We start from the raw sequence: 15,982 nt of genomic DNA, 5'->3' as shown, positions 1-15,982 counted from the left end.
AAACGCAGCAGCCAATCTGCGCACAGCAAGCTCCCACAAACAGCAATGTGAGAAATGACCAGACCATCTGTTTTTAGTGATGTTGGTTGAGGGATAAATATTGGTCCCAGGACACCGGGGAGAACTCCCCCCCTGCTCTTCTTCCAATAGTGGGCCGTGGGATCTTTTACATCCACCTGAGAGGGCAGACGGCGCTCCCTCAGTACCGCCCCTCCGACAGTGCGGCGCTCCCTCAGTACCGCCCCTCCGACAGTGCGGCGCTCCCTCGGTACCGCCCCTCCGACAGTGCGGCACTCCCTCAGTACCGCCCCTCTGACAGTGCGGCGCTCCCTCAGTACCGCCCCTCCGACAGTACGGCGCTCCCTCAGTACCGCCCCTCCGACAGTGCGGCGCTCCCTCAGTACTGCCCCTCCGACAGTGCGGCGCTCCCTCAGTACTGCCCCTCCGACAGTGCAGGCACACTGGGGGTATGGTGGCATCGTGGCTATGTTACTGGACCAGTAATGCAGCGGCCTGGACTAATGATCTCCAGACGTGAGTTCAAATCCCACCACGGCAGCTGGGGAATTTAAGTTCAGTTAATTAAATAAATCTGGAATAAAAAGCTAGTATCAGTAATGGTGACGATGAAACTATTGGATTGTTGGAAAAACCCATCTGGTTCACTAATGTCCTTTTGGGGAAGGAAATCTACCGTCTTTACCCGGTCTGGCCGGTACGTGACTCCAGACCCACAGCAATGTGGTTGACTCTTAACTGCCCTCTGAAACGGCCGAGCGAGCCACTCCGTTGTACCAAACCGCTACGACAAAGTCACCACACGGACTGCAGCGGTTCAAGAAGGCGGCCTGAGTTTGTAAAAGAAGGCAAATCGAATCTCGCACCCCGTTCACAGAGGACAGCAACAAGATATGGGGGCCACATATCGTCTTGAATTTAGTATCCTCCCTAATCTTCAGCTCATCCCCAACTCTGCTGCCCCGTGTCCGAACTCGCACCGAGTCCCCTTCACCCGTGATTCCCCCCCTGTGCTCGCTGACCTACATTGGCTCCCAGTCCGGCAACGCCTCGATTTTAAAATTCACCATCCTTGTTTTCAAATCCCTCCGTGGCCTCCTCGAGCTCCCTCCCTGCCTGTCTCTGTAACCTCCTCCTGCCCCTACAACCCTCCGAGATCTCTGCTCTCGTCTTTCCTACAAAAACTTGCATTTATCCGACGCCTTTAACGTAGTAAAACGTCCCGAGGCGCTTCACAGGAGCGATTATCAAACAAAATTTGACACCGAGCCACATAAGGAGATATTAGGAGTGACGAGCAAAAACTGGGTCAAAGAGGCAGGTTTTAAGGAGCATCTTAAAGGAGGAGAGGTTTAGGGAGGGAATTCCAGATCTTAGGGGCCCTGGCGCGGTCGCCAATGGTGGAGTGATGGAAATCGGGGGGATGCGCGAGAGGCCAGAATTGGAGGAGTGCAGAGATCTCGGAGGGTTGTAGGACTGGAGGAGGTTACAGCGAGAGAGGGAGGTGGGGTGCGAGGAGGTCACGGAGGGATCTGAACGTGCTTTGAGTGTTGTTGAAAGTGCTCTGCTTAGTTTCGGAGAGATGTGTGAAGGTGCGATGTAAATACAAGGCGGGGGGGGTGCGCAGGGGAAGAGGACTTGCGAAACGTTTTCCTTTTGAAATAAAGACCGTTTCTTTCTTGTGCTCTCTTTCAGCATGTGGTACATGAACGGAAATTATTTAATCATAATCGTCAGCATCCTCATCATCCTCCCGCTTGCACTGATGCGCCAACTCGGTGAGTGACAGACTGGGCCTGTGTTCCCTCGAGTGTAGAAGATTAAGGGGTGATCTGATCGAGGTGTTTGAGATGATTAAAGGATCCGATCGGGTCGATCGAGACAGAAACTATTTCCTCTGGTGGGGGGAGTCCAGAACAAGGGGGCAGAACCTTCAAATTAGAGCCAGGCCGTTCAGGGGTGATGTCAGGAAGCACTTCTTCACACAAAGGCTGGTGGAAATCTGGGACTCTCTCCCCCAAAGAGCTGTCGAGGCTGGGGGTCAATTGGAAATTTCAAAACTGAGATCGATAGATTTTTGTTGGGTGAGGGGATTAAGGGTTATGGAACCAAGGCGGGTAAAGATACAGATCAGCCGCGATCTCATTGAATGGTGGAATAGGCTCGAGGGGCTGAACGGCCTCCTCCTGTTCCTAATGTAACAGGCTCGAGGGGGGCTGAACGGCCTCCTCCTGTTCCTAATGTAACAGGCTCGAGGGGGGCTGAACGGCCTCCTCCTGTTCCTAATGTAACAGGCTCGAGGGGGGCTGAACGGCCTCCTCCTGTTCCTAATGTAACAGGCTCGAGGGGGGCTGAACGGCCTCCTCCTGTTCCTAATGTAACAGGCTCGAGGGGGCTGAATGGCCTCCTCCTGTTCCTAATGTAACAGGCTCGAGGGGCTGAACGGCCTCCTCCTGTTCCTAATGTAACAGGCTCGAGGGGCTGAACGGCCTCCTCCTGTTCCTAATGTAACAGGCTCGAGGGGCTGAACGGCCTCCTCCTGTTCCTAATGTAACAGGCTCGAGGGGGCTGACTGGCCTCCTCCTGTTCCTAATGTAACAGGCTCGAGGGGGCTGAACGGCCTCCTCCTGTTCCTAATGTAACAGGCTCGAGGGGGCTGAACGGCCTCCTCCTGTTCCTAATGCAACAGGCTCGAGGGGCTGAATGGCCTCCTCCTGTAAATCTCCCCTTTTTTCTCTGTCGATGAGGTGACTGCATTGCAGGAACTGTCTCACCTTGTTCCCTTTCTCTCTCGCCAGGTTACCTGGGCTACACCAGTGGTTTCTCGCTCAGTTGCATGGTCTTCTTCCTGGTCTCGGTGAGTCAGCGCCGTGTGATGGCCTGAAATTTGATTCCTGTGTGATATGCAGATCGTCTGCTATTGTCCTTTGTGCGGCAGAGGTGCCAACATTCTGCAAGACCGACACGATAATCTGGATTTTGAGACTGGAGGCGTGTAGGAGGCGGGACTACAACTTTCGGGGTTGTAGCCCCGCCTCCATCGAGTTGTGGCCAACCCACGTGATTTTCCCTTGATTGACCCTGTTAAGCCCGCCCAGCGGGCTCAGCAGGCCAATTAAGGGCCACCTGGCAACAGGTGACATCACAGATTGACATTTCATCTGTCAAGAGCTGTCGGAGGGGCGGTACTGAGGGAGCGCCGCACTGTCGGAGGGGCAGTACTGAGGGAGCGCCGCACTGTCGGAGGGGCAGTACTGAGGGAGCGCCGCACTGTCGGAGGGGCGGTACTGAGGGAGCGCCGCACTGTCGGAGGGGCGGTACTGAGGGAGAGCCGCACTGTCGGAGGGGCGGTACTGAGGGAGCGCCGCACTGTCGGAGGGGCGGTACTGAGGAGCGCCGCACTGTCGGAGGGGCGGTACTGAGGGAGCGCCGCACTGTCGGAGGGGCGGTACTGAGGGAGCGCCGCACTGTCGGGGGGCGGTACTGAGGGAGCGCCGCACTGTCGGAGGGGTGGTACTGAGGGAGCGCCGCACTGTCGGAGGGGCGGTACTGAGGGAGCGCCGCACTGTCGGGGGGCGGTACTGAGGGAGCGCCGCACTGTCGGAGGGGCGGTACTGAGGGAGCGCCGCACTGTCGGAGGGGCGGTACTGAGGGAGAGCCGCTATATAAATGTGAGTCTTTTTGTCTTCCCGCAGGTTATCTACAAGAAGTTTCAGATTCCATGTCCACTGCCTGTATATAATGAGACTCACCATAGCAACCACATGCTTTACTCCAGTGGGTCAAACCACACAAACGACGAGCAGTGTACTGCCAAACTGTTAACCATCAACCCTCAGGTAGGTGTCTGCTGTGTATCTAACCCGTGCTGCACCTGCCCTGGGAGTGTTTGATGGGGACAGTGTAGAGGGAGCTTTACTCTGTATCTAACCCGTGCTGTACCTGCCCTGGGAGTGTTTGATGGGGACAGTGTAGAGGGAGCTTTACTCTGTATCTAACCCGTGCTGTACCTGCCCTGGGAGTGTTTGATGGGGACAGTGTAGAGGGAGCTTTACTCTGTATCTAACCCGTGCTGTACCTGCCCTGGGAGTGTTTGATGGGACAGTGTAGAGGGAGCTTTACTCTGTATCTAACCCGTGCTGTACCTGCCCTGGGAGTGTTTGATGGGACAGTGTAGAGGGAGCTTTACTCTGTATCTAACCCGTGCTGGACCTGCCCTGGAGTGTTTGATGGGACAGTGTAGAGGGAGCTTTACTCTGTATCTAACCCGTGCTGTACCTGCCCTGGGAGTGTTTGGTGGGACAGTGTAGAGAGAGCTTTACTCTGTATCTAACCATGCTGTACCTGCCCTGGGAGTGTTTGATGGGACAGTGTAGAGGAGCTTACTCTGTATCTAACCCGTGCTGTGCCTGCCCTGGGAGTGTTTGATGGGACAGTGTAGAGGGAGCTTTACTCTGTATCTAACCCGTGCTGTACCTGCCCTGGGAGTGTTTGATGGGGACAGTGTAGAGGGAGCTTTACTCTGTATCTAACCCATGCTGTACCTGCCCTGGGAGTGTTTGATGGGACAGTGTAGAGGGAGCTTTACTCTGTATCTAACCCGTGCTGTACCTGCCCTGGGAGTGTTTGATGGGGACAGTGTAGAGGGAGCTTTACTCTGTATCTAACCCCGTGCTGTACCTGCCCTGGGAGTGTTTGATGGGACAGTGTAGAGGGAGCTTTACTCTGTATCTAACCCGTGCTGTACCTGCCCTGGGAGTGTTTGATGGGACAGTGTAGAGGGAGCTTTACTCTGTATCTAACCCGTGCTGTACCTGCCCTGGGAGTGTTTGATGGGACAGTGTAGAGGGAGCTTTACTCTGTATCTAACCCCGTGCTGTACCTGCCCTGGGAGTGTTTGATGGGGACAGTGTAGAGGGAGCTTTACTCTGTATCTAACCCGTGCTGTACCTGCCCTGGAGTGTTTGATGGGGACAGTGTAGAGGGAGCTTTACTCTGTATCTAACCCGTGCTGTACCTGCCCTGGGAGTGTTTGATGGGACAGTGTAGAGGGAGCTTTACTCTGTATCTAACCCGTGCTGTACCTGCCCTGGGAGTGTTTGATTGGGACAGTGTAGAGGGAGCTTTACTCTGTATCTAACACGTGCTGTACCTGCCCTGGGAGTGTTTGATGGGGACAGTGTAGAGGGAGCTTTACTCTGTATCTAACCCCGTGCTGTACCTGCCCTGGGAGTGTTTGATGGGACAGTGTAGAGGGAGCTTTACTCTGTATCTAACCCGTGCTGTACCTGCCCTGGAGTGTTTGATGGGGACAGTGTAGAGGGAGCTTTACTCTGTATCTAACCCGTGCTGTACCTGCCTGGGAGTGTTTGATGGTTTGATGGGGACAGTGTAGAGGGAGCTTTACTCTGTATCTAACCCGTGCTGTACCTGCCCTGGGAGTGTTTGATGGGACAGTGTAGAGGGAGCTTTACTCTGTATCTAACCCGTACTGTACCTGCCCTGGGAGTGTTTGATGGGGACAGTGTAGAGGGAGCTTTACTCTGTATCTAACCCGTGCTGTACCTGCCCTGGGAGTGTTTGATGGGACAGTGTAGAGGGAGCTTTACTCTGTATCTAACCCGTGCTGTACCTGCCCTGGGAGTGTTTGATGGGACAGTGTAGAGGGAGCTTTACTCTGTATCTAACCCGTGCTGTACCTGCCCTGGGAGTGTTTGGTGGGACAGTGTAGAGGGAGCTTTACTCTGTATCTAACCCATGCTGTACCTGCCCTGGGAGTGTTTGATGGGGACAGTGTAGAGGGAGCTTTACTCTGTATCTAACCCCGTGCTGTACCTGCCCTGGGAGTGTTTGATGGGACAGTGTAGAGGGAGCTTTACTCTGTATCTAACCCGTGCTGTACCTGCCCTGGGAGTGTTTGATGGGGACAGTGTAGAGGGAGCTTTACTCTGTATCTAACCCGTGCTGTACCTGCCCTGGGAGTGTTTGATGGGGACAGTGTAGAGGGAGCTTTACTCTGTATCTAACCCGTGCTGTACCTGCCCGGGGAGTGTTTGATGGGGACAGTGTAGAGGGAGCTTTACTCTGTATCTAACCCGTGCTGTACCTGCCCGGGGAGTGTTTGATGGGGACAGTGTAGAGGGAGCTTTACTCTGTATCTAACCCCGTGCTGTACCTGCCCTGGGAGTGTTTGATGGGGACAGTGTAGAGGGAGCTTTACTCTGTATCTAACCCGTGCTGTACCTGCCCGGGGAGTGTTTGATGGGGACAGTGTAGAGGGAGCTTTACTCTGTATCTAACCCGTGCTGTACCTGCCCTGGGAGTGTTTGATGGGACAGTGTAGAGGGAGCTTTACTCTGTATCTAACCCGTGCTGTACCTGCCCTGGGAGTGTTTGATGGGACAGTGTAGAGGGAGCTTTACTCTGTATCTAACCCGTGCTGTACCTGCCCTGGGAGTGTTTGATGGGACAGTGTAGAGGGAGCTTTACTCTGTATCTAACCCGTGCTGTACCTGCCCTGGGAGTGTTTGATGGGGACAGTGTAGAGGGAGCTTTACTCTGTATCTAACCCCGTGCTGTACCTGCCCTGGGAGTGTTTGATGGGACAGTGTAGAGGGAGCTTTACTCTGTATCTAACCCGTGCTGTACCTGCCCTGGGAGTGTTTGATGGGGACAGTGTAGAGGGAGCTTTACTCTGTATCTAACCCGTGCTGTACCTGCCCTGGGAGTGTTTGATGGGGTCAGTGTAGAGGGAGCTTTACTCTGTATCTAACCCGTGCTGTACCTGCCCTGGGAGTGTTTGATGGGGACAGTGTAGAGGGAGCTTTACTCTGTATCTAACCCCGTGCTGTACCTGCCCTGGGAGTGTTTGATGGGACAGTGTAGAGGGAGCTTTACTCTGTATCTAACCCCGTGCTGTACCTGCCCTGGGAGTGTTTGATGGGGACAGTGTAGAGGGAGCTTTACTCTGTATCTAACCTGTGCTGTACCTGCCCTGGGAGTGTTTGATGGGGACAGTGTAGAGGGAGCTTTACTCTGTATCTAACCCGTGCTGTACCTGCCCTGGGAGTGTTTGATGGGACAGTGTAGAGGGAGCTTTACTCTGTATCTAACCCTGTGCTGTACCTGCCCTGGGAGTGTTTGATGGGACAGTGTAGAGGGAGCTTTACTCTGTATCTAACCCGTGCTGTACCTGCCCTGGGAGTGTTTGATGGGACAGTGTAGAGGGAGCTTTACTCTGTATCTAACCCGTGCTGTACCTGCCCTGGGAGTGTTTGATGGGGACAGTGTAGAGGGAGCTTTACTCTGTATCTAACCCCGTGCGGTACCTGCCCGGGGAGTGTTTGATGGGGACAGTGTAGAGGGAGCTTTACTCTGTATCTAACCCGTGCTGTACCTGCCCTGGGAGTGTTTGATGGGACAGTGTAGAGGGAGCTTTACTCTGTATCTAACCCGTGCTGTACCTGCCCTGGGAGTGTTTGATGGGGACAGTGTAGAGGGAGCTTTACTCTGTATCTAACCCGTGCTGTACCTGCCCTGGGTGTGTTTGATGGGACAGTGTAGAGGGAGCTTTACTCTGTATCTAACCCGTGCTGTACCTGCCCTGGGAGTGTTTGATGGGGACAGTGTAGAGGGAGCTTTACTCTGTATCTAACCCGTGCTGTACCTGCTTTGGGAGTGTTTGATGGGGACAGTGTAGAGGGAGCTTTACTCTGTATCTAACCCGTGCTGTACCTGCCCTGGGAGTGTTTGATGGGGACAGTGTAGAGGGAGCTTTACTCTGTATCTAACCCGTGCTGTACCTGCCCTGGGAGTGTTTGATGGTGACAGTGTAGAGGGAGCTTTACTCTGTATCTAACCCGTGCTGTACCTGCCCTGGGAGTGTTTGATGGGGACAGTGTAGAGGGAGCTTTACTCTGTATCTAACCCCGTGCTGTACCTGCCCTGGGAGTGTTTGATGGGACAGTGTAGAGGGAGCTTTACTCTGTATCTAACCCCGTGCTGTACCTGCCCTGGGAGTGTTTGATGGGGACAGTGTAGAGGGAGCTTTACTCTGTATCTAACCTGTGCTGTACCTGCCCTGGGAGTGTTTGATGGGGACAGTGTAGAGGGAGCTTTACTCTGTATCTAACCCGTGCTGTACCTGCCCTGGGAGTGTTTGATGGGACAGTGTAGAGGGAGCTTTACTCTGTATCTAACCCTGTGCTGTACCTGCCCTGGGAGTGTTTGATGGGACAGTGTAGAGGGAGCTTTACTCTGTATCTAACCCGTGCTGTACCTGCCCTGGGAGTGTTTGATGGGACAGTGTAGAGGGAGCTTTACTCTGTATCTAACCCGTGCTGTACCTGCCCTGGGAGTGTTTGATGGGGACAGTGTAGAGGGAGCTTTACTCTGTATCTAACCCCGTGCTGTACCTGCCCGGGGAGTGTTTGATGGGGACAGTGTAGAGGGAGCTTTACTCTGTATCTAACCCGTGCTGTACCTGCCCTGGGAGTGTTTGATGGGACAGTGTAGAGGGAGCTTTACTCTGTATCTAACCCGTGCTGTACCTGCCCTGGGAGTGTTTGATGGGGACAGTGTAGAGGGAGCTTTACTCTGTATCTAACCCGTGCTGTACCTGCCCTGGGAGTGTTTGATGGGGACAGTGTAGAGGGAGCTTTACTCTGTATCTAACCCCGTGCTGTACCTGCCCTGGGAGTGTTTGATGGGGACAGTGTAGAGGGAGCTTTACTCTGTATCTAACCCGTGCTGTACCTGCCCTGGGAGTGTTTGATGGTGACAGTGTAGAGGGAGCTTTACTCTGTATCTAACCCGTGCTGTACCTGCCCTGGGAGTGTTTGATGGGGACAGTGTAGAGGGAGCTTTACTCTGTATCTAACCCCGTGCTGTACCTGCCCTGGGAGTGTTTGATGGGACAGTGTAGAGGGAGCTTTACTCTGTATCTAACCCCGTGCTGTACCTGCCCTGGGAGTGTTTGATGGGGACAGTGTAGAGGGAGCTTTACTCTGTATCTAACCTGTGCTGTACCTGCCCTGGGAGTGTTTGATGGGGACAGTGTAGAGGGAGCTTTACTCTGTATCTAACCCGTGCTGTACCTGCCCTGGGAGTGTTTGATGGGACAGTGTAGAGGGAGCTTTACTCTGTATCTAACCCGTGCTGTACCTGCCCTGGGAGTGTTTGATGGGGACAGTGTAGCGGGAGCTTTACTCTGTATCTAACCCCGTGCTGTACCTGCCCGGGGAGTGTTTGATGGGGACAGTGTAGAGGGAGCTTTACTCTGTATCTAACCCGTGCTGTACCTGCCCTGGGAGTGTTTGATGGGACAGTGTAGAGGGAGCTTTACTCTGTATCTAACCCGTGCTGTACCTGCCCTGGGAGTGTTTGATGGGGACAGTGTAGAGGGAGCTTTACTCTGTATCTAACCCGTGCTGTACCTGCCCTGGGAGTGTTTGATGGGACAGTGTAGAGGGAGCTTTACTCTGTATCTAACCCATGCTGTACCTGCCCTGGGAGTGTTTGATGGGGACAGTGTAGAGGGAGCTTTACTCTGTATCTAACCTGTGCTGTACCTGCCCTGGGAGTGTTTGATGGGGACAGTGTAGAGGGAGATTTACTCTGTATCTAACCCGTGCTGTACCTGCCCTGGGAGTGTTTGATGGGGACAGTGTAGAGGGAGCTTTACTCTGTATCTAACCCCGTGCTGTACCTGCCCTGGGAGTGTTTGATGGGGACAGTGTAGAGGGAGCTTTACTCTGTATCTAACCCCGTGCTGTACCTGCCCTGGGAGTGTTTGATGGGGACAGTGTAGAGGGAGCTTTACTCTGTATCTAACCCGTGCTGTACCTGCCCTGGGAGTGTTTGATGGTGACAGTGTAGAGGGAGCTTTACTCTGTATCTAACCCGTGCTGTACCTGCCCTGGGAGTGTTTGATGGGGACAGTGTAGAGGGAGCTTTACTCTGTATCTAACCCCGTGCTGTACCTGCCCTGGGAGTGTTTGATGGGACAGTGTAGAGGGAGCTTTACTCTGTATCTAACCCCGTGCTGTACCTGCCCTGGGAGTGTTTGATGGGGACAGTGTAGAGGGAGCTTTACTCTGTATCTAACCTGTGCTGTACCTGCCCTGGGAGTGTTTGATGGGGACAGTGTAGAGGGAGCTTTACTCTGTATCTAACCCGTGCTGTACCTGCCCTGGGAGTGTTTGATGGGACAGTGTAGAGAGAGCTTTACTCTGTATCTAACCCGTGCTGTACCTGCCCTGGGAGTGTTTGATGGGGACAGTGTAGAGGGAGCTTTACTCTGTATCTAACCCCGTGCTGTACCTGCCCGGGGAGTGTTTGATGGGGACAGTGTAGAGGGAGCTTTACTCTGTATCTAACCCGTGCTGTACCTGCCCTGGGAGTGTTTGATGGGACAGTGTAGAGGGAGCTTTACTCTGTATCTAACCCGTGCTGTACCTGCCCTGGGAGTGTTTGATGGGGACAGTGTAGAGGGAGCTTTACTCTGTATCTAACCCGTGCTGTACCTGCCCTGGGAGTGTTTGATGGGACAGTGTAGAGGGAGCTTTACTCTGTATCTAACCCATGCTGTACCTGCCCTGGGAGTGTTTGATGGGGACAGTGTAGAGGGAGCTTTACTCTGTATCTAACCTGTGCTGTACCTGCTCTGGGAGTGTTTGATGGGGACAGTGTAGAGGGAGATTTACTCTGTATCTAACCCGTGCTGTACCTGCCCTGGGAGTGTTTGATGGGGACAGTGTAGAGGGAGCTTTACTCTGTATCTAACCCCGTGCTGTACCTGCCCTGGGAGTGTTTGATGGGGACAGTGTAGAGGGAGCTTTACTCTGTATCTAACCCCGTGCTGTACCTGCCCTGGGAGTGTTTGATGGGGACAGTGTAGAGGGAGCTTTACTCTGTATCTAACCCGTGCTGTACCTGCCCTGGGAGTGTTTGATGGGACAGTGTAGAGGGAGCTTTACTCTGTATCTAACCCGTGCTGTACCTGCCCTGGGAGTGTTTGATGGGGACAGTGTAGAGGGAGCTTTACTCTGTATCTAACCCGTGCTGTACCTGCCCTGGGAGTGTTTGATGGGACAGTGTAGAGGGAGCTTTACTCTGTATCTAACCCATGCTGTACCTGCCCTGGGAGTGTTTGATGGGGACAGTGTAGAGGGAGCTTTACTCTGTATCTAACCTGTGCTGTACCTGCCCTGGGAGTGTTTGATGGGGACAGTGTAGAGGGAGATTTACTCTGTATCTAACCCGTGCTGTACCTGCCCTGGGAGTGTTTGATGGGGACAGTGTAGAGGGAGCTTTACTCTGTATCTAACCCCGTGCTGTACCTGCCCTGGGAGTGTTTGATGGGGACAGTGTAGAGGGAGCTTTACTCTGTATCTAACCCCGTGCTGTACCTGCCCTGGGAGTGTTTGATGGGGACAGTGTAGAGGGAGCTTTACTCTGTATCTAACCCGTGCTGTACCTGCCCTGGGAGTGTTTGATGGTGACAGTGTAGAGGGAGCTTTACTCTGTATCTAACCCGTGCTGTACCTGCCCTGGGAGTGTTTGATGGGGACAGTGTAGAGGGAGCTTTACTCTGTATCTAACCCCGTGCTGTACCTGCCCTGGGAGTGTTTGATGGGACAGTGTAGAGGGAGCTTTACTCTGTATCTAACCCCGTGCTGTACCTGCCCTGGGAGTGTTTGATGGGGACAGTGTAGAGGGAGCTTTACTCTGTATCTAACCTGTGCTGTACCTGCCCTGGGAGTGTTTGATGGGGACAGTGTAGAGGGAGCTTTACTCTGTATCTAACCCGTGCTGTACCTGCCCTGGGAGTGTTTGATGGGACAGTGTAGAGAGAGCTTTACTCTGTATCTAACCCGTGCTGTACCTGCCCTGGGAGTGTTTGATGGGGACAGTGTAGAGGGAGCTTTACTCTGTATCTAACCCCGTGCTGTACCTGCCCGGGGAGTGTTTGATGGGGACAGTGTAGAGGGAGCTTTACTCTGTATCTAACCCGTGCTGTACCTGCCCTGGGAGTGTTTGATGGGACAGTGTAGAGGGAGCTTTACTCTGTATCTAACCTGTGCTGTACCTGCCCTGGGAGTGTTTGATGGGGACAGTGTAGAGGGAGCTTTACTCTGTATCTAACCCGTGCTGTACCTGCCCTGGGAGTGTTTGATGGGACAGTGTAGAGGGAGCTTTACTCTGTATCTAACCCATGCTGTACCTGCCCTGGGAGTGTTTGATGGGGACAGTGTAGAGGGAGCTTTACTCTGTATCTAACCTGTGCTGTACCTGCCCTGGGAGTGTTTGATGGGGACAGTGTAGAGGGAGATTTACTCTGTATCTAACCCGTGCTGTACCTGCCCTGGGAGTGTTTGATGGGGACAGTGTTGAGGGAGCTTTACTCTGTATCTAACCCATGCTGTACCTGCCCGGGGAGTGTTTGATGGGGACAGTGTAGAGGGAGCTTTACTCTGTATCTAACCCGTGCTGTACCTGCCCTGGGAGTGTTTGATGGGACAGTGTAGAGGGAGCTTTACTCTGTATCTAACCCGTGCTGTACCTGCCCTGGGAGTGTTTGATGGGGACAGTGTAGAGGGAGCTTTACTCTGTATCTAACCTGTGCTGTACCTGCCCTGGGAGTGTTTGATGGGGACAGTGTAGAGGGAGCTTTACTCTGTATCTAACCCGTGCTGTACCTGCCCTGGGAGTGTTTGATGCGACAGTGTAGTGGGAGCTTTACTCTGTATCTAACCCATGCTGTACCTGCCCTGGGAGTGTTTGATGGGACAGTGTAGTGGGAGCTTTACTCTGTATCTAACCCATGCTGTACCTGCCCTGGGAGTGTTTGATGGGACAGTGTAGAGGGAGCTTTACTATGTATCTAACCCATGCTGTACCTGCCCTGTGAGTGTTTGATGGGACAGTGTAGTGGGAGCTTTACTCTGTAACTAACCCATGCTGTACCTGCCCTGGGAGTGTTTGATGGGACAGTGTAGTGGGAGCTTTACTCTGTATCTAACCCCGTGCTGTACCTGCCCTGGGAGTGTTTGATGGGACAGTGTAGAGGGAGCTTTACTCTGTATCTAACCCCGTGCTGTACCTGCCCTGGGAGTGTTTGATGGGACAGTGTAGTGGGAGCTTTACTCTGTATCTAACCCCGTGCTGTACCTGCCCTGGGAGTGTTTGATGGGACAGTGTAGTGGGAGCTTTACTCTGTATCTAACCCCGTGCTGTACCTGCCCTGGGAGTGTTTGATGGGACAGTGTAGAGGGAGCTTTACTCTGTAACTAACCCCGTGCTGTACCTGCCCTGGGAGTGTTTGATGGGACAGTGTAGAGGGAGCTTTACTCTGTATCTAACCCATGCTGTACCTGCCCTGGGAGTGTTTGATGGGACAGTGTAGAGGGAGCTTTACTCTGTATCTAACCCGTGCTGTAGCTGCCCTGGGAGTGTTTGATGGGACAGTGTAGAGGGAGCTTTACTATGTATCTAACCCGTGCTGTACCTGCCCTGGGAGTGTTTGATGCAACAGTGTAGAGGGAGCTTTACTCTGTATCTAACCCGTGCTGTACCTGCCCTGGGAGTGTTTGATGGGACAGTGTAGAGGGAGCTTTACTATGTATCTAACCCGTGCTGTACCTGCCCTGGGAGTGTTTGATGCAACAGTGTAGAGGGAGCTTTACTCTGTATCTAACCCGTGCTGTACCTGCCCTGGGAGTGTTTGATGGGGATAGTGTAGAGGGAGCTTTACTCTGTATCTAACCCGTGCTGTACCTGCCCTGGGAGTGTTTGATGGGACAGTGTAGAGGGAGCTTTACTCTGTATCTAACCCGTGCTGTACCTGCCCTGGGAGTGTTTGATGGGGACAGTGTAGAGGGAGCTTTACTCTGTATCTAACCCGTGCTGTACCTGCGCTGGGAATGTTTGATGGGGACAGTGTAGAGGGAGCTCTCCAATTCGTATTCGATTCCGGATGAGTTCCCTGCGGTGAAAGGGCATTGGTCAGACTATCCAGAGTGTTTGATGCGTCGTGTTTTCCTTTTTCTTTTGGCCGCGATGTTTAATGCAAATATTGCACCTTTTACGGAGTCTAACTTTGACATTTAACTTGCTCAACAGACTGCCTACACCATCCCCATTCTGGTTTTTGCCTTTGTGTGTCATCCTGAAGTTCTCCCCATCTACACAGAGCTCCGGAGGTAAGGTTGACCACGGGAGGCTGAAAGGAGGGGTAAATTAAACTAATAAGGGGCCTGGATAGTGCACTGGGTCAGAGGCTGACTTTACATCGAATTATATGGACGGTCCAGAACAGAAACAGGCCATTCGGCCCCACTGCTCCGTGCTGGTGTTTATGCTCCACACGAGCCTCTTCATCTCACCCAATCACCATATCATAGAGTCAGAGAGTTATACCGCACAGAAAGAGGCCCTTCGGCCCATCGTGTCCACGCCGGCCATCAAGCCCCGTCTATTCTAATCCCATTTTCATAGAGTCATAGAGTTATACAGCACAGAAAGAGGCCCTTCGGCCCATCGTGTCCACGCCGGCCATCAAGCCCCGTCTATTCTAATCCCATTTTCCAGCACGTGGTCCGCAGCCTTGTATGCTGTGGCGTTTCAAGTGCTCATCTAAATGCTTCTTGAATGTTGTGAGGGTTCCTGCCTCTACCACCCTTTCAGGCAGTGAGTTCCAGATTCCAACCATCCTCTGGGTGAAAATGTTCTTCCTCAAATCCCCTCTAAACCTCCTGCCCCTTACCTTGAAACTATGCCCCCTGGTTATTGACCCCTCTACTAAGGGGAAAAGTTCCTTTCTATCTACCCTATCTACGCCCCTCATAATTTTTGTTCCTTCTATTCCTTTCTCCCTCATGTGTTTATCCAGCTTCCCCTTAAATACATCGACGCTATTCACCTCGACCACTCCCTGTGGTAGCGAGTTCCACATTCTCACCACTCTCTGGGTGAAGAAGTTTCTCCTGAATTCCCCATTGGATTTATTAGTGACTCTCTTATATTGATGGCCCCTAGTTCTGGTCTCTCCCACAAGTGGAGACATCTTCTCTACGTCTACCCTATCTCACGCGTGCTGTACCCGCCCTGTTCCCATTTACTAAGCAGCATCCTCCCCAACACCTCCATCTAGGTCTTGTTGCAGTACGGTTCCATGATGCCCTCCGTGTAGCCATTCCTAACTCGCACCAAATGCCGTTCGCCCATCGCCCCCCTCTCTCCTGTGCTCGCCGACCGACACTGGCTCCCGGTCCGGCAACGCCTTGATTTTTAAAATTCTCATCCTCCTGCTAAGATCCTTCCGCGGTCCTCGCCCCCTCCCTCCCTATCTCTGTAACCTCCTCCAGCCCCTGCCACCCCCCAAGATCTCTGCGCTCCTCCAATTCTGGCCTCTAGCGCATCCCCCCGATTTCCATCACACCACCATTGGCGACCGCGCCAGGGCCCCGAGCTCTGGAATTCCCTCCCTAAACCTCTCTGTCGCTCCTCCTTTAAGACGCTCCTCAAAACCGACGTCTTTGACCCAGCTTTTGGTCACCTGTCCCTAATATCTCCTTATGTGGCTCGGGGTCAAACATAGAAGATAGGAGCAGGAGTCGGCCATTCGGCCCCTCGAGCCTGCTCCGCCATTTAATGAGATCATGGCTGATCATCCAAATTCAGTACCCTGTCCCTGCTTTCTCCCCATATCCCTTGATCCCTTTAGCCTTAAGAAATATATCTAACTCCTTCTTGAATATATTTAATGAATTGGCCTCAACTGCCTTGTGTGGTAGAGAATTCCACAGGTTCACCACTCTCTGGGTGAAGAAATTCCTCCTCATCTGTCCTAAATGGCTTACCCCTTATCCTTAGACTGTGACCCCTGGTTCTGGACTCCCCGACCATCGGGAACATCCTTCCTGCATCTAGTCTGTCCAGTCCTGTCAGGATTTTATAAGTTTCA

The 15,982-nt window shown here is 53.1% G+C and overlaps 1 protein-coding gene across 6 annotated transcripts in view; it reads left to right on the top strand.

Moving 5' to 3' along the window:
- Nucleotides 1-15,982, top strand: part of slc38a5b (solute carrier family 38 member 5b) — a 106,358-nt gene that overhangs the window by 73,820 nt on the left and 16,556 nt on the right. For all 6 annotated transcript variants that reach the window (XM_085978874.1, XM_085978872.1, XM_085978870.1 and 3 more), the window contains exons 8-11: nucleotides 1,714-1,796; nucleotides 2,817-2,875; nucleotides 3,714-3,857; nucleotides 14,140-14,219. In XM_085978874.1, coding sequence (XP_085835000.1) covers nucleotides 1,714-1,796; nucleotides 2,817-2,875; nucleotides 3,714-3,857; nucleotides 14,140-14,219 — 366 coding nt within the window. The remainder of the gene's footprint in view (nucleotides 1-1,713; nucleotides 1,797-2,816; nucleotides 2,876-3,713; nucleotides 3,858-14,139; nucleotides 14,220-15,982) is intronic.

This window comes from Somniosus microcephalus, unplaced genomic scaffold, assembly GCF_052327205.1.
Source record: "Somniosus microcephalus isolate GS21.2 unplaced genomic scaffold, FLI_Smic_1.0 unresolved_chr7, whole genome shotgun sequence".
In the NCBI taxonomy this organism is placed as follows: domain Eukaryota; kingdom Metazoa; phylum Chordata; class Chondrichthyes; order Squaliformes; family Somniosidae; genus Somniosus; species Somniosus microcephalus.
The sequence above is the reverse complement of the archived record's forward strand: the minus strand, read 5'-3'. Positions and strand labels throughout refer to the sequence as shown.